Source organism: Amorphotheca resinae (genome assembly GCF_003019875.1).
Source record: "Amorphotheca resinae ATCC 22711 unplaced genomic scaffold M430scaffold_7, whole genome shotgun sequence".
NCBI classification, from domain to species: domain Eukaryota; kingdom Fungi; phylum Ascomycota; class Leotiomycetes; order Helotiales; family Amorphothecaceae; genus Amorphotheca; species Amorphotheca resinae.
Window position 1 is genome coordinate 1,013,624 of NW_020194477.1, and position 22,521 is coordinate 1,036,144.

A 22,521-nucleotide genomic window follows, 5' to 3' on the forward strand; every position below is an offset into this window, starting at 1 on the left:
CAAGCAAGCCTACCACGGTTGCATCCTGTCTGGGTGCTAACAACTTGTCAGCCGGTGAAATTCAACACTAGTCCACAGCCGGTATTGGACACGCGTTGGAAAATGAGACAAGGTTGGGTCTAACAAGGAAAATAATGCGACTCATAAAGATCGGCCAAGAGAGAAGTCTTCAGCTTTGAGTGGAACGTGAAAATTCTAGCTGAGCAGGACAGAGCTGCCTCTGTGCTAGGGGGAACCTAGTCCGCCTAGCATCAGGGCTCCAAAGGAGAGACACTCACGAGAGATGCAAATGCAGGTGACTCCTCCTACATCGTGCCCGATCCGACTGGCCCAGGGTAGATTGGAAGCGATGTGACTGCCACATGAGGGTGTATAGGTGAGGGCTGCTGCAATTATAGCATTGTTCTCAATGCCTAACACAATGTCCTTGACGTTGGGTCCATTCATCAGGGAGGAGTACTGGTCAAACCACCCTATCTTTCCCTGCCTCGCGGAAGCCTCCTCAACCACAGCGAGAACCCTGACCATATCCTCTTGCGTGCATAATCGGAACTGTGGGAGGGAGGGCGACAATTCGACCTGCCAATCTGCAAAGTCGAGAATTATGTCGTGTACCACTTGCCCCTGTCCAGGTATCTTCTTATCCAGCTGCCAACCTCTCCGCCGGAACCATTCTTCGTCAAGCGGCATGCTGAGGAGAGGTCCGTAAAGTATCCGAGGAAAGGTACTTCCAAGCTGTAAACGTACGACACCGCGCGTTCTCCCAAGCTGGTCAATAGCATGGTTGTATAGGCTTAGACCGACGCCCTGATTCCGGTTCTCGGGCCGGACAAGAAGGAGTGCTAAGGAAGCAAGGAGTCCCTTTCCTTCTTGATCAACGTATGAGAGATACGTGGCACAAAAACCTAGGATCTCTTCACTTCTAGGATCTCGAACAACGTAGTGTTTGGCGTAACCCGGGCGTCGCAGAAGCGAAGCAAACGTCTGGTGATCAATAGAGAAGCGACCACTGATGTTCTGAGTCCATAGATTCAAGACACTGGACATGTCTCTTGCCTCGTTCCATTGCTCAACCGGCCACGGTCTAGGCCGAGACGTACTTGTTCTCGTTGGGGCCGGTAGTCCACTAGTTGGAGGTACCGACATGGGCTGTTCTCCAAAGATTAACGCTGCGGTAGCTTCCAATGCTGGCGGCGAGGATCCAGCAGTCTGAATGATAGTTGGGAACTGGAGGGGTTGCTGGCTGCTTCCTGGACCACAGCACACCACAATGACGCATGGCTTGTTGTCACTGACAGCAAAAACGATGTCTGCGACTTCGAGAGGAATCTGCTGGCCAGGTCGGGGTGCAAAACATAGAATAATGACGTGTCCTCGTTTTATGAACCCGAGGTGGGTTGATGTGATTCCATACCTGGATGGAGGAGATCAGTACATTCGCTTCGTCCATACTTGATATTCAAACCTTTGAGTATAAGGAACATGTCGAACCCTAGCATGTCTCCTTGCCAATGAGCGACCAAGGGGCTCGAAAGGGTCGCTGGTATCTGCTGCGCCTTCACTGTTAGGATCCACCACGGGAGTGAGAAGTATCATGACATCCGTCTCTCTAAGGCTCCTGATGATTGACAACCAGTTTGCCGAATCCCTGAGCAACGTAGCTAAGCTACCGTTCTTTCCATTGATGGAGAATCCAGAACCTGTTGTCAACGGGCCGGCCCTAGGCTCCAGATCAATGTCCCTAAGGTAAAGTAAGAAAATTTTGGCTTATGACGTTGAAGATGGAGATTCATCTCACATTGCATCTTTGTCTTCCCTTGTGTTCGTCGACCCACCCATGTGAGAAGACATGTCCGAATCTGAGGAGACTCAAGACGCCAACTGCCTTTGAATCAACAACACTGCGTAAACCATGTCTTGTTATTAGAACTTACTTCCAGTCAAATGCCAAGATTTATTAGTGTGCGGAATCCTGTGCAGTATCTATAAGATTCTAGACGTGGTAGCATTTTCGGGAACTATCCTAGCCACGTGTGTGGGTCAGGATGGGCCCCAGGAACGCTTCTAGTACGTTGTACCGTGGTAAACCGTGGGCTACCTTATACAAGGGAAATCCTCTGCCTACGTCCGCACAACTGATGGCTCCTCTAGGGAGCAATGCGGTCATGCAGCTGTAAGCAGGTACGGAGAGCCTTGTACGCAGGAGCGGCACTTTGGGCGGGGAAAGGGTATCTATATAGGCTCGTCAGATTTCCTGAGATTCCAAAGAGTGGAGAGGCTTGAGCCAAAAAAAAAGGGGGGGGGGAGAGCTGACAGCGTAGACGCGGGCGGTTAGATGCGAACTGTAGACGCTGGAATCTAGTCTTTGCCAGTTCCGACCATCAGAAGTACAAGAGCGTCACGCACTCGAGAAGTAATCATAACTAAACGGCTGAAGGAAGAGAGCTTCAGGGGTGGTGTCTGCACCAGTGCAGAAAGGGTAGGGCAGACTTGCAGCGCTTGCCAACGAAGCCAACCGCTACTGGAGACTCTGGGCCTCTAAAAGGCTGAGAAAGAGCGCTTTGGGGCGATTTATCAATCAGTTAGAAGTTGGCATGACACGAGCATAGTGACTTACCTCTGTATGGTACCTGAACGGTGGAAAAAGTCTCCGCGGAAGAATATTGCGGGGGGTTCGCTATGGGCCTATGATGGCAAGAATTTGGGACAGGACCAGGTTCGTGTCAGCCAGGTCCGCCATATATGAAGATTTTGGAACTGGCCGTGCAGTGGTTGTCTTTGGGAGAAAATGTAGCACAGATGAGTGCCACTACCACAACACAGCCGGCCGTACCCCCCTCCCCGTCCCTCCAATGCGCGTGCAGAGAGAACGCCGCACATAAGAAGCCATGCGATCACAAGTGATGATCGCTGTTTGGGAGTACGTAGGCGGGCCCCGGCGAGTAGCCTTTTTATTGCACACAACCGTTGGTGTATTGACGGGTTTTCAAAGATGTAACAAGGTCTTGAAAATAGAAAACGGCCACTCTGCAGAATCATCAATCGCGGGTGCGTAGGAACGAGCCTTTTTTTTAATTGATTTTTCGGATCACTGAGCAGTTGGAAAAGACCGTTGGACAATGCGGCTCTTCTTTCTCCCGCCGCCAACTCTAATACTCCGTAGTTGATGGCTGGGCCAATCATTCATTTCTAGGTTGTATGTAGCACACTCACAAGCTTTCCCGATATATGATAGATCCCCGGGTCTTTCCTTCTGCAGTTTCTGTATTTCGACTCTCACAACTTTTCAACTGGTTCAGATACTCTCCAAAGCAGGTACTGCAGGGACCGCTGAGCGGCTTCTATTGAACAGTAAAAGAAAATGATAGTTGATGGGTGAGTTGATGCGCAAAATGCCACATAACTTCAGTGGTAAGAATATCCAAGAAACCCGCAGGTCTATTCTATCTTCCACCCTCCTCCATTGACAGTAAGTTCAATTTCGGAATACCCTTTCATCCATCCATCTATTATTTCTTTCAATCCTGAAAGAGGCCATTCGTATTTGTTGGTCCAATCAAAGCTACTTCAACCAGGGCCTTACGACCGGGAATGTCGTGTGTGAACCCGGCCATAGGCCTTCTATTATGGCGTAGTAATACATGATCTTTCAACCTCCTCACGATATGTTTCCACTGAACCCTTCTTGATGCCAGTCTCTATGCTTTGAGTCCGCTCCGGCCGCATTGACAAGGGGGCCTGCTGCTGCAGCCACGGTAGCCTGTCCGAGATGGCTTGCCTGTTGCTCCACGTCAACAGTTCCCAGCCAGTATAGAGCAAAGAACACTATGACGTGCAACGCTACGCAATATCCTGCAAAAAGATTCCGACTCGTTCTAGTAGCTAAAACCATTCTCGTGATTGAAAAGACCATGCGTTCGGGAAGACTCATGCGTTTGTAAGCTCGGGCTGATTCTCGCCCTCTAAATGCCGCAAAGGGTGAGATGTTAGATTCATATGCCGAACGATATCGATCTAACGCCAGGCCTGACGATGTAGACGAGGACATCTGTACTATGGAAGGGTTAGGATTCGTGGCATAGGAAGAGGACGAGGATGCTGTCGGCCCTGCTCTGTTGTATGTAGAAATATATCTCGTTTTCTCGTACAGACTTAGATTGTCCTTCTGCAACGACGCAATTTCTTGACGCAGTGACGATACGGTACGATGGCTCTCTGAAAGTTCATTTTCAAGCTGCGTATTTCTTTTCTTAAATCGATCACGCTGCGCCGTAATCATTGGCAGAATGCCTGAGCCTCCGCCTACGGGTTCTCCAGAGCGCAGAGCCTCCAGAGAAGTTGTTCCCAAGGACGACGACCTGGGATCGAAACCAGATATGATTGATGAGGTGGGCGATACTCTTCCTTTCCGCCCGGCGTATGAGCTTGAAGCCGGATTTGTTGATGATTGAGGGTAGCGGCTTGTGTATGTACCAGCAACAGAGGCACCTGAAGGATAGGCATTCGCAGCTCCATGCTGCACGTTTGCAAGATCATTCTCCAACGTGGCGTTCAAATGCTGGGTCCTTTCGAGATCCGCATTAGTTTTGGAGAGCTCTTCTTGCATCGACTGAAGTCGGCTTTGTAAATCTTGGTGAGATACTCTTAGGATTGTCAACTCGTCACTTAGCTTCTTATTACGTGCCAAGAGAAGTTGCTCCAGCGTGTCCCCCTTTCCCTTGGTCGATGATCCGTTCTCGGGGGCTCCGTTTGCTGCGTTTGTGGTCGAATCGGCGACGTCTTGCGTGTCTTCATCATCTCCAAGTGAAAATTCGATGCTCTTCAAGACTTCAAGCTCTTGCTTAACATCTTCATAGTCACTCCATTTTTGAACCTTGGATTTCAAAGCATCACGCTCCTCTTTGAGCAGCCCGATCTCTCTTTCGAGTGATCTTAATTTACCATCCAATTCTCGTTTCCTTGCATCCCTTTCAACTCTAGCCGCATCCAACTTTCTTAAGAGGGATGAATTCTCTGACCGCATTCGCATATAGCCAGGATCGTCTTCTAAGGCTAATGCGGGCTGACTGGGTACCTGAGAGGCCGACTGTGCCAATTCGATTCGGAGCTGCTCATTTCGTGCTTCGACTTCTGCCAATCTCACGCTCGTACGCTCGAGATCCGAATTCACCATTTCCAATTCCGCACTGGTGACATGACCACGGCCACTGTCCTCGGAGGTTTCAGACTGCCCTAGTCGTTGGGTCACCTCGTAGCTCGCCTTGATCTCATTCAGTAACCGGTCCTGGTTCTCTACCTTCTCCTCCAGCAATTTCTCTTTGGCTTCCCAGTTGTCCTTTTTCTCTTCTAGCACAGCCGCCCACGAACTCTCAATTTCCTTGACTTTAGTTTCTAAGCCCTCCTCAATTGTCTTCCGTGCTGTCCTCTCCGACTCCAGCCTAGACTCTGTCTCTTCCAATTGTGTCGTGAGCTTACTGACGCTCTTTTGAAGGTGTTCATTTTCTTGAGTAACTTTGGGTAGAGTATCCTCGGACAACAGAAGGGAATCGACGGAAGCCTCCAACAACGGATATGGATCGGGCGCCTCGGATAATGCAGAGTACACTTGTAAAAAGGCCGAGTTTGTAGACTTGGAATGATTCGTAAGAAGATCAATGAAGGTTTGGTATGCTGGAACAGTGTATTAGCTACCTATGTCTCTGGGCGGCGGGATACACGCTTACCTTTCAATAATCCCTTAATCTCCCCTAATTTCGCCGAATCGTCAAGTTTCCTAAAATCCTTCGTTTTCTGCGCCAAATCTTTACGCTGCACAGTAGAGTCCCTTTGATACTGAACGATTTCCGATGCGGTGTTGTCCAGGTTTGGGATCATGGACGTCAGGTCAATGTCTGTATAGGAGGTTAATAGGTGCCCTGGATGAACATAAGAAGCGCCTACTTCGCCAGGCCGATATAGCCTTTTGGAACTTATTGTCCCCATCTTGTCCGAGAGCTCCATGGTGATCAGTGGAAGGGTTCGGGTTTGTCGCAGTCGCCGCTGCTTCTGCGAGGACCGAATCTGCGAAGTCCGCCATCGTGTATCCTGCCGTAGCTCAAAGCGTAATCATCGAATATCAATCAAGGTACCTACGACTGCTAGATACCTAGCCCGCAGATCCGACTGTATGCGATGTCGATTGTATCATAAATAGGTCGGTCGAACGTCACGCAAGTCACTTGGTACGCCGAACGTGTTCCCTCCCAGGTACGTATTTACGCGAAGGCATCCCTGCACGCCTTCTGGCCGTATGGTATTTACCTACTTGTGCCCCTGCACGATTCCTCGTACCAGAATAGCCATCTTTGTTGTATCAAAGCTCTGCTTCTTGTTGTTTTGTTTTCTATGGAATTATCCGTACATCTCTACAGGTATTCGCCTGGAGCAGTTGGAAGTCTCGAAGCTATGACTTGCAGACTGAAATCACTAGTAGTGGTGCTCTTGTTTGTGAGATGTTTGCTAGGTACCTAGTTGCCAGGTGAGCTCCTACTTGAGCATGTATAAACAGTTCTCCCCCTCTGAAGAGTGAGGGGCAGTGGGACACTTTTGCTATTTATATCACCCTATTCTCGTTGTTGAAGCAGCTTGGCACCTGGATAGTTCGTTTGAGGAAGCTTTCTGCCGGTCTACAGGCCCTCCAATGTCTCCATGACCTCATGGTTGGCAGAGCTCAGGCTGCTTTGTCCACACATGCTTGTTCCTTCGAAGCAGAGACATTTCAGTCATGGTTGGATCTTCGGAATACACCTCAACAGTAGTGCCTAGTAACCCCCAGGACTTTCTAACGTCTTTTTTGGGTGCATTCCGCCTTGAGGACTATTCACCTACCACTCCCATGGTATGCAAACAGTTGCTCTCCTGCATATAGCCAAAGGGGCAAATGCTACGAAGTCCATTATTCACCGCGAACTAGATATATTCCTTTTAATGTCCTCCTTTGCCGAGGTCATTGACATGTCACTCGGGCCATCTGTGCCTTTCAGTTCCAGATTTGGCGTTTTTGACCCTCTCTCATCCCAACGTTCGACCTATTTCTGCTACTCATCGGAGCCTTTCCTATTTTATTGCTACTCTCCAATCTCCATATTCTTCATTCTTTTGTTTTGTCAGCCCTCTCAATAGCCTTGACTAGGTAGGAGAGACTGTCGAACTTTTGAAATCACCGACCTGATCAGCGTCAAGCCCACTTTCGAGCTTCAGCCTCGTGAGTCTCTTGTACTTGGCAGTGCCGGTAAAGGCTGCAATATTGTATCGTGTGACTCCAGCTCCTACAGAAAGTCTGCATCCCACGTTAAACAGGGACCAGGGATCAATTCCGGCCGCCACGGGTTTCCTGCCAAGAGGTTCACTCTCGAGGCCTGAGATGATCCTGCTCCCAACCGCTTCCTCTTGTCACAAACAGTGGCTTCTAGAAACTAGTCAGTCTCATGTATTATTGGGCGGGCGATGCTGTTCTTGACGGAGGCATTGTTCTCGTAATTTTGTGTTCGCCCATATTTCCAAGATTAAGTAGATGAATTAGTGAACGATGAGTTCATATGCAGAAGGTCGGGGCGTTGGAACGGCCTGGATTTCTACCACCAAGCTAATATCAGAGATCTATCAAAGTGATGCCTCACAATCAAGCCAGGTCTTATATGTAGACAGGATTTGCCAAGGGAACATAATAAATACAGTATGTGTGATGCGTAAGGCAACAACCATAGGAAGGCTTGGGGGCTGTATACCATACAAAGAATTTAAACTTCAGCGCCAGATTGCTATCCCCACAACTGTCATATTAAAGTCCTGGGTCATGATGCTGGTGCCAAGTACAGTCCTTGGTGAGCCAAAGCTAATGGTGATCGCCATCCCGCCGCCTCCCCATCATGGGATCAGTGTAATCTATCCGAATCCGAGACAAGACGAATAGCGCAGATTCGCAATCCGAGATGATAAGATCCTGGAACCCATTGATTATTGGCATTCAGTGATTCAAGGTCGCTGATAGCCAGCGATCCACGAGTGTCGACACCAAACCAACCCTTATGATTTAGATTATGCATCCAACAACTCCAACTCTGCCACCAACCTCCAAAAGCGGTGCTGGTCCTTCTTTCCATGTACGTGTTCCGGTAGCGGCCCTCCACTATCGATCTTCGCATTCCTTACCAACGTCCTAGCAACATCCCACTCTTCATTTTGCACCAACGAGCTTAATAGCTTCTGGAGCGTTGTCCAACTTATCCTACTACTTCCACTATTAACCTTGCCTAATATCCTCACTGCTGATGTCGTATCGCCAACTCGGGAATATCCCTCTATCACGCGGTCCCAGAATATATTATCAACGCTCGCAGGCTCCATCCGGGAGCGTTCGATCAGGACCCTCACAGCATCGAGATCGGGAGGTTGCCGAGAGAAATAGTATTCCACGAGCATAGTAGAGATGTAAGGGGACGGTTGTAAACCCTGTCGAGCCATTCGTTCCACAACCGCATTCACAGCTGTTAGATCTGTAGGTTCGCGCTCTAACAAATGGTAAATAATTTTACCGTACGTGTGTAGGTTGGCCTTGACGCCCGCACTTTCCATCTCCGAGAAGATAGTGGCGATGATTTCCTTCTGCTCCTCGGGAGTATTTTCATCAAAGTAACGGAAGGTTTCGTCCAGAATCGTGGTAAAAGTTGCGACATCAGCTTCCAGACCATCATCCTGCATTTGCTGAAGGAGTGCCATCGCTTCCTGGGTTTGACCATTGCGGATGACTGATCGCAGAAGCGTGTTATATGTTATGATATCGGGGCGGATGGCGAATTTCCCAGCCCACGCCAAGATTCGATGAGCAGCATCCACTTTATGTTTCTTGAGAAGACCAGAAATCGCTGCGTTTATGGTACTCGTCGTGGGCTTGATGGCTCCTTCAACATCGTCCACGTGCTGCAATTCTTCGACCTTCAAATTGCCATGCTTGCTTCGTGCAGCCGCAAGCCATAACCGACCCATCTCGTCAAGAGCTCGCATTGCCTTGTCGAATTGATTACATTCAATAAGTCCACTGATCCGTGTTGTCCAACAGACGACATCTGGTTGCACCCGCAAGGCCAGTATTTTTGCCCAGACATTTTCCAATGCTTTCGCATCCCTAGACGTTTTACAGCCAGTCATCATAGAATCCCAGGTTGCCAGGTTTGGTACCAAGCCACTCTTGACCATATAATTCCAGACATCGATAGCGCGGCTGGGCTGCCGAAGTGCCATGTAGGTCAAGATGAAATAGTTGCAAATGCCCACAGACAAGAACCCACGCTGTGGGTTTTTCGAGGTCTGGAATTCAGGATCTGTCGTTGATTCTTGTTTGACTGGAAGTTTAAGCATATCACCCCACAACCGATCTACTTCATGGCCATCTCGTCTGACAAATGCGTCCTGGAGTCTTCTATGTATGAAGGTGGATGACATCCGAGTTGACATATGCGAAGGAGTTGAAGAGGGAGTCTTTGTAGCAGGCGGCACGTCCATTCGGGCTGCCAACTCTTTTGTCTCGGACCAAGCTGTCTTGACGAATTCTTCGACAGTCTCTGCGGCTAGTTCACGCGTTTCCGCGGTTGGCCTCGACTCCGTCGAGAGGACACTGATAACCTGACCTAATGAAGATACAAGTGTGGCAGCCTCTTGTACAACCTTTTTCTCGGATATATGTCCTTGTGTGAGGAGAGTGAAGGTTGCGACAGCGATGACGGGAATGTCCTTTATGTGGTGGAAGGAAAAACTAGGAGTGAGCAACGCAAAGCAGCCTTGGATCCCACGCTTTCTGTATGCCTGAATAGCATTTTTAGATGATATCGGTGGTACATGTGACCAATCAAAAGGAGGACCTTCAACGGGATGTTGGTTTTTCCCAAGCTGACGAAATACGACATTCCAGGAACCGACCAGATCTGATATGAGCATATCTTCGAGCTTGTCATCTTTCGATGGAGATTCTCTGTACTTCAATATTCTCTCAATTAAAGAAAACATCATGTCCGCCCAATCCGGACCATGCAATATACCTAATTGGGCGTAAACTGTTGTAACTTCCGTAAAGGCAGGCAATGTTGTCGAGAATGGATCGTCATCCTTTGCACGTATGATTCGCTTCAATAGTGCTCTGCCAGAGTAAGATCCGTCACGTATATATAGATATGATGGCGACGATTTTCGATCGATTGAGCCTTTCCTCCAAGCATCAGGGCCAAAGTGTTCGAGGAAGAACTGCCAGCAGTCAACGGCGTGGCGGCTATCATCCGCGAGCATTTTTTTGAGAGTCTCAGCATTTTGGTAAGGCTTGATGGACGTCGGAGCTTGCGAGGGCGCGCTCGCTGGCACGGTGGACGGCTTGATGCTCTCTGCAAAGAGGGATTCGAGACGATCGCCTGGATCCTTGGCAGTTGTTGGACGAGGCATACGTTTCTTCTTTTCCAAGAAAAGGTCTGGATATCTTGCCTTATTAGCTCCTCCATCGTTTCCCAATTCTAGAAGGCTATCTCTCGGTTTCTGTTCTGCTGTCGCTGTTGTCGCTGTTGTCGCGGTTGTCACTGTTGTCGGCTTTGAGCCTGCGTTCAGGGAAATGAAAGTGGCTTTGGTGCGCCATTGCAGGCTATTGGGCCGTCGAATCTGCCCAAGCCTTCGGCGACATGGTAAGCAGATGAAAGAAGAATTCATTCCCTCCTGTCGCTGATCTGTTTTAAATGATTGAAGTGTTGCATTTCCTAAAGCTATGACTTTTTCGAGGCGGCTTTTGGAGGTTATAACTTATACTCTACCTAGTACGCGAATCGCCAAATTAAGATTTAAGGTATTTATAGGTAATTTGGACAATCCCTGCCAATCCTGGGCAATGACTCGAGCTCTCCCCACGTTGTTACATTTAAAGCTCCCTCTCGCTCCGGGACTTTACTGATGCCAACTATTGACCTTTCATAATCTATTTTGGCTGTATGCCAGTCTGACCCTGTAGCAGAAATGACAACCCTCCAGCCTCGGGGGCCCTACTCCCAGGAGGAGCTTCGAAAGCTCTATCCTGAAGGACTGCAACTACAACTCGTGCAAGTTCTGTTACGGCATGGTGAGCGGAGTCCTGTCTCTGCACGCTTTCGGAACGCTGGCCTACAACCATTTTGGCCATATTGTGCTATTGCCCGGCAGATGGTGAGCGCAGCAATGGATGTTAACGACGCCCAATGGACCCCTTTAAAATGGCGGAGAAGGCTCGAGACATTTGGTGTCGATGACGGACCTGTTGTAGCAACTGGGCCTCGAGGGGAAGTGGATGCTATCTGCAATCTGGGGGAATTGACTGATATAGGAAGGAAAACTACTTGGGAGCTAGGCCGGCGTCTCCGACATCTCTATGTTGATCAACTGCAGTTTATGCCTCCGACGATTCAAGATGCGGATATGATTTACCTGCGGGCAACTCCTATACCTCGAGCCCTGGAGTCGCTCCAGCAAGCATTCTGGGGAATGTATCCCTCTCATACTCGTGCCGCGTCATTTCCTCCTATCACAATTGTGACAAGAGCCCCGGCCGATGAAACCCTCTTTCCGAACGATGGGAATTGCAGACGTTTTGCCCAGCTCTCGCGAGCGTTTGCGCAAAGAACCGCAGATAGGTGGAATAGTACCTCTGAAATGGAGTATCTCAACAAGCTCATTTCTAAATGGATGCCGGAAACTAGCAAAAGGGTAGCCGTGGATTCGCACCCCAGACTCTCGGGAATCATGGATACGATCAATTCAACGCTCGCACACGGCCCAGAAACGAGGTTGCCGAATGAGTTCTATGATGCCAAAGGCCGAGCTATCATTGAAAAAATTGGAGTGGAAGAATGGTTTAGTGGATACCAGGAGTCTCAAGAGTATCGCTCCCTTGGTATCGGTAGTCTCATGGGGGATGTAGTGTCTCGCATGGTAGGCAGTGTAGAGATGAATGGCAATGATGGTTTATCGGAAATTGGGGGTAAAGATGGATCGACGGGAAGTGGAAGAGGTGGCGAGAAGGCTATTAAAATGGCTCTTAGTGGCTGCCATGATACTACACTCGCGGCCGTATTGTCGAGTTTGGGTGCCTTTGAAGGGAAGCCGTGGCCCCCATACACGAGTCACATTGCTCTAGAGCTGTTCAAAAAGTCCGATTTACAGCAAGCTCAAGTGCCAGCAAATCCGAAGGTCGAAACCACGACCGCCGGTGCTGGTGACCACAAGACCCCAAAGAGCTGGTTCGGGTCAATTTTTGGCAGCAGCAAGAAAGAAGAGAACAATCCAGTTGGAATTGCAAGGCGCAAGGTTGAGGAGCTCACGGATACTGACAGGTCGAAGCTGAATGGATATTTCGTCCGAATTCGATACAATGATGAGGTCATGAAGGTGCCGGGTTGTAAAGCTGTTGGCAAACATTTGGATGGTGATGAATCATTCTGCACTTTGGTAAGATTCATGGACAATAATTTTGATGCTTCACAATACTGACATAACCTCAGGAGGCTTTTAAGGCCATCGTAGATAAATACACACCTACTCACTGGAAGAAATCCTGTTTGAGCAACATGGATGAACCGCCGTTTCCAGCAAAACCAGAGCCCGCCGGATATTAGATGAATTAATATAGGCAGATATGCGATATACATATGCATATTTTCAGCATGGAGTATGGCGCCGAATCTTGGGATTTACATGCATGGAATCTAGATAGCTCAGACAATAATAGCTATTGACTCAAGCACTTCCTCTGTTTATTTCATTTCCTCTTGGGGTATCTCCCAAACTCAACAGATAATTTGAATCTATCTCACCTCTCATAATCGTGGTGGGTTGAGTGAGCCATTTGGCCTTTTCTTCCCCTCGATAACAACACCGAGTCCAGAGCCAGCATCTAACTCAGGTGACTTTTCTGGATCAATGCTGAAGGACTCATCCCCTGAGAACCTCCTGCAACTTGTCAGTCCATTCAGTATCGTTAGGCAGTAGACAGTAACTCACCATCCTCTCTCCTCGCCCCCGCTCAAGAAGCTACAATCACCGCTGACCTTCAGCTCCCATCCTCCCCCAACACCATTCCCACCTCTCCATGGAATCGCTGGAATCGGGGTCTCTGGTCCAGCCCACTCTTTCACCACCACCCCAGTATTTTCCCTAGTTCCCTTCCTAACAAACGTACTGACTCCGCATGTGAACGGCCGGAAATCCTCTTCTGCAATGTTCTCCGGCATTCGTCCCGTCAAAGCTCTTCCAATCGCAATCAGTGTCGCAGCATGCGTACAAATGCATATGGCCTTCACGCCCTCATTGTCCGACTGCTCAATGATCCTATGCATCGCATACGCGGCCCTGTCATGCAACTCTTCGATACTTTCACCATGCACGCTTGGTTTGATAACCGGCTGGTACTCCTCATCATACCTCTCAAACAAACTCTTTAAGACTTTTGGTTCCGCCGGGCTTGGGTGCTCGAAGCGTGCCATGCCATACCACTCTCCAATGCCATTTTCGCCCCGGATTTTCTGCGTCTCGGGGTCCGGGGCTGTGGAGGAGAGCGCTTCGACGGCGGGATTGATTGTTTGGAGACAACGGTAGAAAGGGGAGGAATAGAATCTTTGGATCGGTGGGTTGAGCGTCTTCAGATGAGCAGCGAGCTCCCGCGATTGGATTACACCATAACTGGCAAGTGCTGGGTCGCTGGCGATTCCAGTGGGACTTGGTATCGAGGTGCTATACTCTCCGCTTGGCTTGACGACCCAATTTGACCGGAACTGAAAGACTATCAATTTTATGTTACAAAAGGGAGCAAAATATGACAGCTTACACCATGGCGGGTTACATAAATGACTTCCAGAGTCATTGTTGTGTTTGTCGTAGATGTTGCCCAGTGGCGCTTTCCTGAGAGGGGTACAATACGGTATTTTGGTTTTGCCTCGGCTGTCGATAAGATAGGTAGATAGATAGGTACTGTATGTAGCCTTATTAAACTGGAGAAAGGGGTTGGAATCAAGTATGAATATCTAGTTGAATATGAGCGGAGTGATGAATTGTACTATTAACTTCTAGGCTCACTCGCTGGATCTACGGCATGTGCAGGAAAACTAATGATCAAAGAGTAATACATATTCAAATTCATGCCCGGTCCTTTGAGAGCCCTAAGCCCTTGTTTATTAATTTGATCGTGCTTTCAAAGCCAAAAGTTGTGTGGTGATATATGCACTATTGCCAATCACGCATGCCGCATTTTTGCCGGCATCATGATCTTCTATTATACAGTGAAGCAGTATCACTTCCTTTGTGTAAGAGGGCGAACAGCTTGGAAGGGTTAGAGTACTGCGTGCCCCTACACGTGGGGAATTTACTCCGTGTCTTTCATCATAGTCTCGTACCTAACGCAGTTGTCAGCTAAGAAGACCCAGAGGATTCAAAGATAGCCTGAACATACCTTTTGCCTCTAAAGGCCCATACGCCCCAATTCCCACAGCTAATATCTTGAGGGTCCAAATCATTGAGATCCCATCGCAAGCTTCGGAAGCGGTTCTCCCCTGGATGCATCAGCAGATCCATTTCTCCTCCCACTGTCTCCTGAACCCATTTTATATCCCTCTCCATATCATACTGCGTATATCCAGTGACAATGATCGGCACCTTTGTCTCGAGCAATTGCGGAATTGTTTCGGCCCATTCATGGGAGCTGGCAGGATGTCCTAAACCCGGGTGGAAGAGTACGAAACAGTCAAAATATGGATCGTATGGGTAGAAGTGGCCAGCCTTGTGGAGTGTGTGATAATATTCCACAAATGTGCTGATCTTCAAAGAATTCGTCAATCGATCCTCAACGACAGCCCCAAAAGGATTACCAGGTGTTCGCTCAGGAAGGGGAAATTCAGCATCTCTGTTTGTCATGCTTTCAGGCCCAATGAATATCAAGTGGAAAGAGACTCGAGGGAAAAGATGAGCCAACTGAACCCACACCTCTCTTGGAAGCGATGATTCAGCCCGAGCACCGAGAATGAATATCCTCATAGGAGGTGGAGTTGGTCTGAGACCTTTGATATCCGCACCACCTCCTGATCGAGGGGGATGGAGTGAGTAGCGAAGAGCTGGTGCTGTCAGCAATGATCGTTGTCCAGAGATTAAGGCGACATACCACTCAAACTTTTCAGACCTTCTACGGTCAAACGGCCACCCTTCTTTATGTTATACGGGCTCAGCTCATGCAAAACACTCCCAATTGTGACTGGATAGGTTAAGAGCCTCGTCGCCTGCCGTAAACTCCGCTCATCATTGATAGCTCTGAATTCTCTTGAAAACATAAAGGTATCCCAATTGGTCATGTTAATCATGGCCTCCTCCATTTGGTCGCCTGGGTATTCAAATTCCGGGAAGAATCTGCCAGACCGTAAATCATGGTCGTCCTCATTGATCTCTCGAAGCGTATCGCAGATCTCTAAATGAGCTTCATAATCATCGGCCCAGTGCTCCTCCGAACAGGACACAGGTATACCGCAATCCGGACACTCGAAGCTTACATGCTTAGGGGGCATTGATCCTTTGACAGATTTACGGGCTTCGGGGTCATTCGGGCTCGTTGGCAATCGAGTTTGGTGATGATCAGGGTGAGGGCAGTAGGCATTTTGCTTGATGAATGCTGCTCGACGTCTAATCTCAGGCGAGGGAGAGCTCGAGAAAGGATGAAAAAGGTTATTCGGCATCAATAATGGTCTGCCCTCACTCTCGGGAATGGGAGTTGACGCAAGTCCTCCTGGGCTTCGATATTCGGAAGGCTCATCCTTGGCTGTTTGTCTTTGATCGCCCAACGATGCAATAGTCCTTCTGCCCGCTATCTTCTGAGAAGATTGCGTTTTAACCTGCGTAGCAGTAGCAAGTCGGGGCTTTTCGCATGCTCCCGTAAGAGTCCTTCGACCCAGAGCAAGCCGCGTAGACAGGAGGGAATATTGCGTTGTCCGTGGGCCGAATTGCAGCGCATTTAAACACCTCTTGCAGGTGTATGGAGCTGAAGGTCGCATAGTTCTTCCCCTGGATTGTTTTACTCGTCGTTTTGTAGTGACATTCGCTGATCGTTCATGAGAAGGTCGTCTTCGACATTTTTGCTTGGATCCACATTTGGTCTAGCGCGCCAACACTAAATTCCTGAACTTGGCGAAATGCTGCCAAAACTCTGAAGCTCCATTCAACATCACACTCTTGGGATCAGACCAGTACCTATTGAAGCTGCGCAGGCTCTCTGCGTTGCTGCGACATCATGGCGACGACGTCGTCCATGTTCATGTACAGCTTGACGCTTCAGCCGCCTACAGCTGTTACCCAAGCCATCCTTGGTCAATTCGCTGGGACGAAGGAGCAGCAGATTGTGACCGCGGCAGGCTCACGCCTTACCCTCCACAGACCGGATCCATCCCAGGGGAAAATTATTCCCGCTCTTTCGCATGATGTATTTGGAATTATCAGGGCTATAGCGGCTTTCAGACTGGCGGGAAGCAGTAAGGGTAAGTCCTGAAATCTTGCACTTTTGACCTTCACTTAGTGATTTTAAGCATGGATGGCAGCACGCGAGATACCACCATGAATTATCACCGCCAGCGAATCGTATGAATGGTTAGGAAACATTTGCAGAGCTGAGCTGAATATATTCTTCTAGATTATATTATCATCACGTCCGACTCAGGCCGTATCACAATAGTCGAGTATCTTCCCGCACAAAACAAGTTCAACAGGTTACACCTCGAAACCTTTGGGAAATCTGGTGTCCGGCGAGTCATCCCAGGGCAATATTTGGCTGTGGACCCGAAAGGTAGAGCTTGCCTCACGGCCTCCGTGGAGAAAAACAAGCTTGTGTATGTGCTGAACCGCAATTCCCAAGCCGAGCTTACCATTTCATCTCCTCTGGAGGCGCATAAAGCCCAGACATTGGTATTTGCACTTGTGGCCTTGGATGTGGGATATGCAAATCCTGTTTTCGCGGCACTCGAGGTAGACTATGGGGACTCGGACCAAGATCCTACAGGTCAAGCCTACGAAGAAATTGAGAAGACCTTGGTTTATTATGAACTAGATCTTGGATTGAATCATGTTGTCCGGAAATGGTCTGATCCAGTTGATCGGACAGCTACTATACTCTTCCAGGTTCCCGGAGGCACAGACGGACCTAGCGGAGTGTTGGTTTGCGGAGAAGACAACATCACATACCGGCACTCGAATCAAGAGGCTTTCCGTGTCGCGATTCCCAGACGCAAAGGAGCTACAGAAGATCCCCAAAGAAAGCGTACAATTGTGGCCGGTGTGATGCACAAACTTAAGGGAGCCGCTGGAGCCTTCTTCTTTCTCTTGCAAACAGAGGATGGCGATCTCTTTAAAATTACAATTGAGATGGTTGAAGACGATAATGGCCAACCCACGGGAGAAGTCAAACGGCTTAAGATCAAATACTTTGATACTGTGCCCGTCGCATCCAGCCTTTGCATTCTGAAGAGTGGCTTTTTATTTGTTGCCAGCGAATTTGGAAACCATCAATTCTACCAATTTGAGAAGCTCGGAGATGACGATGAAGAGATAGAATTCACCAGCGATAATTTTCCCACGGATCCGACCGAACCTTATACACCCGTCTACTTCCATCCACGGCCTGCGGAAAACCTGAGTTTAGTGGAGAGCATTGATTCCATGAACCCACTGATGGACTGTCAAGTCGCCAACCTCACAGAGGAAGATGCTCCCCAAATTTATTCAATATGTGGCACAGGGGCCCGAAGCACATTCCGAACTCTGAAGCACGGACTAGAAGTCAGCGAAATCGTCGAGTCGGTGTTACCTGGCGTGCCATCTGCTGTCTGGACCACGAAACTGACCCGAAATGATACGTTTGATGCCTACATAATCTTATCCTTCTCGAACGTAACACTTGTGCTCAGCATTGGTGAGACTGTGGAGGAAGTGACAGACACCGGATTTCTATCCACTACACCAACCTTGGCCGTACAGCAACTTGGTGAGGATGGCTTAATTCAGGTCCATCCAAAGGGTATCAGGCATATTCGGGCAGATCGTCGAATAAATGAGTGGGCTGCTCCTCAACATCGTTCCATCGTCGCAGCGACCACGAACGAACGGCAGGTTGCCGTGGCACTGAGCTCTGGCGAAATTGTGTATTTCGAGATGGACTCAGACGGTTCACTTGCCGAATATGATGAAAAGAAGGAGATGAGCGGAACTGTCACATGCCTAAGTCTGGGAGAAGTTCCAGAGGGTCGGGTGCGAAGTCAGTTCTTGGCTGTTGGCTGTGACGATTCCACCGTTCGAATTCTGAGTCTCGATCCCGACTCCACACTCGAGAATAAGTCTGTTCAAGCTTTGACATCAGCGCCATCCGCTTTATCTATCATGGCGATGGCTGATTCATCGTCTGGAGGCTCTACTCTCTATCTTCACATCGGACTTTATTCTGGTGTCTATTTAAGAACCGTTTTGGACGAGGTGACGGGAGAACTCTCTGATACCCGAACCCGGTTCCTTGGTCCGAAGCCCGCAAAGCTTTTCAAAGTCTCTGTTCAAGGACAAACCGCAGTTCTTGCTCTGAGCTCAAGGCCTTGGCTTGGATACTCAGATCCGGTAACGAAAGGCTTTATGCTGACACCTCTAAACTACCCCGGCCTCGAATGGGGTTGGAATTTTAGTAGTGAGCAGTGCACGGAAGGGATGGTCGGTATCCAAGGACAAAATCTAAGGTACGCCAGAAAGCTTTTCCCGTTACGTTTAAATATGCTATGATGATTTTCTTATCGTTAACCTTCTTACGTCGAACTGACTATGGGGATTAATTATTATAAATCCAATTGTTCCTTCTGAGCTATCATTTCCTCCTACTTGATTCAACCTTCGTTGCAGCCAATCAGAAACTGATGCATATAGGATATTTTCAATTGAAAAAATTACCGACAATCTCCTCCAGGAGTCGATACAACTTACTTATACCCCCCGCCGCTTCGTCCGTCACCCAGAACACCCCTACTTCTATACTATTGAATCCGATAATAATATCCTTTCTCCTGCAACTAAAAATAAGCTGCTACAAGACCCGGCAGTTGTTAATGGCGATGCTACTGTTCTTCCGCCTGAAGAATTTGGCTATCCTCGGGGCAGAGGTCACTGGGCCTCTTGCATATCCGTCGTAGATCCCGTCACCGAAAAGAAGGTACTCCAAAAGATTGACCTCGAAGATAATGAAGCTGCGGTCAGCGTGGCAACTGTTTCATTTGCGAGTCAAGAAGATGAAGTGTTTCTGATTGTTGGCACTGGAAAAGACATGGTGGTAAGCCCGAGGTCGTCAACAGCTGGATTCATCCATGTGTACCGGTTCCACGAGGACGGAAAGGAAATTGAATTTATCCATAAAACCAAGGTTGAAGAGCCGCCGATGGCACTACTTGGATTCCAAGGCAGGCTGCTCGCTGGAATCGGAAAAGACTTGCGGATTTACGACCTCGGTATGCGTCAGCTTCTCCGGAAAGCTCAAGCTGAAGTTGTGCCGAATCTGATTGTCGGGCTACAAACTCAAGGAAGCCGTATCGTCGTGAGCGATGTTCAAGAAAGTATCTTCATGGTCGTATACAAGTTCCAGGAGAATAGGCTTATTCCTTTTGTGGACGATACAGTACCCCGCTGGACAACATGCACAACTATGGTGGACTATGAAACCGTTGCGGGAGGTGACAAGTTTGGAAACCTTTGGCTTTTACGATGTCCTGCTAAAGCTAGTGAGGAGGCTGATGAGGAAGGATCTGGGGCGCATCTTCTCCACGAACGACAATATCTACAAGGAGCTCCGCATCGTCTTACATTGATGGCTCATTTCTTCCCTCAAGACATCCCAATGAGTATACACAAGACAAATCTCGTTGCAGGTGGCAGGGACTGTCTGTTGTGGAGTGGATTGCAGGGCACCCTCGGTATTCTCATCCCGTTCGTCAGCCGTGAGGATGTGGATTTCTTTCAGACCTTAGAGCAACACCTGAGATCGGAAGATGCGCCACTTGCTGGAAGGGATCATCTCATTTACCGAAGCTATTATGTACCGGTGAAGGGGGTTATTGATGGAGATTTGTGTGAAAGATACACTCTCTTGCCTACGGACAAGAAACAAATGATCGCAGGGGAACTGGATCGCTCGGTGCGGGAGATCGAGCGAAAAATTTCTGCAAGTCCGCCCATATACTTTGACAATACCATTCTTTGCTAATTATTTAATAGGATATTCGGACACGTTCGGCGTATTAATTGGTGTATGGGAGGCTTGGGTATATGTGTATTATACAGTGCTCACTTGCACTTATCATGATGAACAATGACTATGGTACAGAATAAGAGATCTATGAACTAACCTAGCCGTCTTCAATTGTCATGGTCTTTGGCCTGTGAATCTTCGTTTCCCCACATCATGTCGTGTCTTTCCCTTTCCCTTCACATTTGCTTGTCTTGGATGTTCCTTCTCCCATCTCTCATCATCTTTATAACATTCTATTGCTGCCTCTAGATCGTAGTTGGCCTGTTCAAGATACAGCAAAGCAATGTCGTATCTGTTTCTCAATGCGAAGCTATGTCGTTAGCCTCCTCCATATCATTCCACTTTGCAACCACCACTTTATGTAGTCTGTATGGGACCACTTACTCGGAGACCTTACATGCCACCATCCACCTCCTCACAATGGCTTTCCTCCTCTCCTCATCCTCCCCCTCAATAGGCCGGGGGCTCAGACTCACACCGCCCTTATAAAACTCCCCAGGTATCACAACGGTCCTTCTCGCAAGTAATAAATGGTCGGACGTGAGGTTGTTGGCACGTCTGAGCGCTGTGATAGGCACCCCGTAGCGGAGAGATAAGGAAGCCAGGGTATCGTGCTCATGGTCTAGGAAATGCAGGACATCTTCTACGGGCTGAGGGTTTGATTTTTCCGGAAGCGGGGTTTGTGGAGCTGTAAGTGAAGAATAGCTGGGGAGGTCGTCTGAGGAAGAAGGTTGATGTTCGTTGTAGAGAAGAGAGGAATTCAAGGACGGAGGAGTGTACGCAGGCGGATCTCGGAGGCCTTGTGGTAATGGAGAAGGGATGTTGGTGACCTGGCAGAAGGGACAGTATGTAGCAAATCGCGAATTTTTCTGAAGCATCCGTCAATATATATATCTATAGTGGCTAAAGGCGTGCTGGCATACACCTATACAATTTCCACAAATCACTCTCCCACAACATTCTAATCGTCGATCGAGAGCTTTGGGCTTTTCTGTCTTCTCGTCATACTGGGGCAGTATTGTACTTAAAAGTGCTGCGCAAGCGCAACAGGCCTCTTCCATCATCGTGTATATCCTATGCAGCGGGATTGAGCAAGATGCTAAGAAAGGATAAGAGGGGGTTGATCGCGTTTACGCCTCACCACCTTACCTATCGGTGGCGATAGCGTCACGTGATATGTTTCGAGGTACCTTAAGCTAGGTACCTAAGCGCCCGCCTTGCCCCTGAATTGAGCCCTCTGAACGTTTCGTATCCCTCTGTGTACAAGACTACCTACCTCGGACTCAATAAGGCTAGTTAAGGGGATATTGATTGCCGCCTGCAAAGCCCAATATCGATCTGCTTCAAATAAGCTTTCTACAATTGCTATTACCTTCCAGGAGGATAATTTGGGTGCCTACTAGGAAGGATAAGCAAGGGTGCTTTGATTGTCGTCAAGATACAAAGTGAAGGATAGGTGCATAGGAGTAGGTATGAGAGCTAGCAATGTCACATGTAGCACCGTGGATTGTTTCAGAAAGCTCATATTGCTGACTTCTATTGCCATGTGCTTGAGACCTAGAGACCTCGGGAGCAGTTACATCGGTATTTCAAAACAGAGATAGAAGCCATGCCCATCTTGTACAACAATAGGCTTTAACACCGGTCCTACAGCTACGCTGACATTTGTGGGTATTTGTATGTATCTGTACACCAAACGATCGCTTCCCTCTTGACACGATCGCAAAACATTAACTTAACAACGCAGTTTGAAGCTCTACCACACGTGTCGCTCGTCTAGTCCCTAATAGGAACGTCATTAGAAGGTTCAACAGGTTCCGACAGTGAGCCTCGATGAGAACTTCCGCCGTTGACTGATTTTGATTTGTCAGAACTTGGCGGTGTAATGCCGTTCACTTGTCCGTGGCATCCATTGTGCTTGGACATAGTCTGATATTCTGGTGGCAATAGATGGTGAAGACCTTGCTCCTTGGCGAGGGTGTAATAATCGGGTTCGCCCGGAAAGACCTGTATCAAACCTCGGCGGGGTACTCGCCTTTCTCCAAAGGAAGTACTGCTCGTCTTCGTACAAGGAGCCTCACGCTGCTTAATAAAATCACCGTTTATGAAGTGTTTCGGCTGTGGGGCGAATGGTTGATTTGGATCAGTATCGTGGTCCTGTCTCCATTTTCCTCCGGTGG

General features: G+C 48.6%; 9 protein-coding genes across 9 annotated transcripts; 2 read left to right on the forward strand and 7 right to left on the reverse strand.

Moving 5' to 3' along the window:
- Positions 1-132: 132 nt before the first annotated feature.
- Positions 133-2,224, reverse strand: M430DRAFT_248879 (hypothetical protein). The gene is made up of 4 exons (XM_024865154.1): positions 1,935-2,224; positions 1,799-1,881; positions 1,466-1,741; positions 133-1,414 (listed from the first exon to the last, which is right to left on the reverse strand). Exons 2-4 carry the CDS (start codon positions 1,849-1,851, stop codon positions 226-228), a joined length of 1,518 nt encoding a protein of 505 aa, XP_024720319.1. The 5' UTR covers positions 1,852-1,881; positions 1,935-2,224; the 3' UTR covers positions 133-225.
- Positions 2,225-2,589: 365 nt separating this feature from the next.
- On the reverse strand, positions 2,590-3,421 carry M430DRAFT_248905 (hypothetical protein). The gene has a single exon (XM_024865155.1). The coding sequence runs from the start codon at positions 3,181-3,183 to the stop codon at positions 2,686-2,688; it is 498 nt and encodes a 165-aa protein (XP_024720320.1). The 5' UTR covers positions 3,184-3,421; the 3' UTR covers positions 2,590-2,685.
- Positions 3,422-3,658: 237 nt separating this feature from the next.
- Positions 3,659-6,076, reverse strand: M430DRAFT_19780 (hypothetical protein; the record flags this gene model as incomplete). Its single annotated transcript, XM_024864149.1, has 3 exons — positions 3,659-5,670; positions 5,724-5,891; positions 5,941-6,076. 3 exons carry the CDS (start codon positions 6,074-6,076, stop codon positions 3,659-3,661), a joined length of 2,316 nt encoding a protein of 771 aa, XP_024720321.1.
- Positions 6,077-8,076: 2,000 nt separating this feature from the next.
- M430DRAFT_103223 (hypothetical protein) lies at positions 8,077-10,467 on the reverse strand (the record flags this gene model as incomplete). Its single annotated transcript, XM_024860849.1, has 1 exon — positions 8,077-10,467. One exon carries the CDS (start codon positions 10,465-10,467, stop codon positions 8,077-8,079), a length of 2,391 nt encoding a protein of 796 aa, XP_024720322.1.
- A 534-nt stretch (positions 10,468-11,001) lies between these two features.
- Positions 11,002-12,807, forward strand: M430DRAFT_67144 (hypothetical protein). The gene is made up of 2 exons (XM_024869270.1): positions 11,002-12,489; positions 12,543-12,807. Exons 1-2 carry the CDS (start codon positions 11,026-11,028, stop codon positions 12,654-12,656), a joined length of 1,578 nt encoding a protein of 525 aa, XP_024720323.1. The 5' UTR covers positions 11,002-11,025; the 3' UTR covers positions 12,657-12,807.
- Positions 12,808-12,857: 50 nt separating this feature from the next.
- M430DRAFT_19783 (hypothetical protein) lies at positions 12,858-13,900 on the reverse strand (the record flags this gene model as incomplete). The annotated part of the gene is made up of 3 exons (XM_024864152.1): positions 12,858-12,990; positions 13,042-13,811; positions 13,865-13,900. The coding sequence occupies 3 exons, from the start codon at positions 13,898-13,900 to the stop codon at positions 12,858-12,860; spliced, it is 939 nt and encodes a 312-aa protein (XP_024720324.1).
- Positions 13,901-14,073: 173 nt separating this feature from the next.
- Positions 14,074-16,107, reverse strand: M430DRAFT_59228 (hypothetical protein). The gene is made up of 3 exons (XM_024868781.1): positions 15,191-16,107; positions 14,486-15,143; positions 14,074-14,429 (listed from the first exon to the last, which is right to left on the reverse strand). The coding sequence occupies exons 1-3, from the start codon at positions 16,068-16,070 to the stop codon at positions 14,399-14,401; spliced, it is 1,569 nt and encodes a 522-aa protein (XP_024720325.1). The 5' UTR covers positions 16,071-16,107; the 3' UTR covers positions 14,074-14,398.
- A 199-nt stretch (positions 16,108-16,306) lies between these two features.
- On the forward strand, positions 16,307-20,277 carry M430DRAFT_51156 (hypothetical protein; the record flags this gene model as incomplete). The annotated part of the gene is made up of 4 exons (XM_024868193.1): positions 16,307-16,550; positions 16,703-18,785; positions 18,970-20,023; positions 20,170-20,277. 4 exons carry the CDS (start codon positions 16,307-16,309, stop codon positions 20,275-20,277), a joined length of 3,489 nt encoding a protein of 1,162 aa, XP_024720326.1.
- A 46-nt stretch (positions 20,278-20,323) lies between these two features.
- On the reverse strand, positions 20,324-21,429 carry M430DRAFT_67148 (hypothetical protein). Its single transcript, XM_024869271.1, has 3 exons — positions 21,265-21,429; positions 20,726-21,210; positions 20,324-20,633 (listed from the first exon to the last, which is right to left on the reverse strand). Exons 1-3 carry the CDS (start codon positions 21,403-21,405, stop codon positions 20,456-20,458), a joined length of 804 nt encoding a protein of 267 aa, XP_024720327.1. The 5' UTR covers positions 21,406-21,429; the 3' UTR covers positions 20,324-20,455.
- Positions 21,430-22,521: the final 1,092 nt, after the last annotated feature.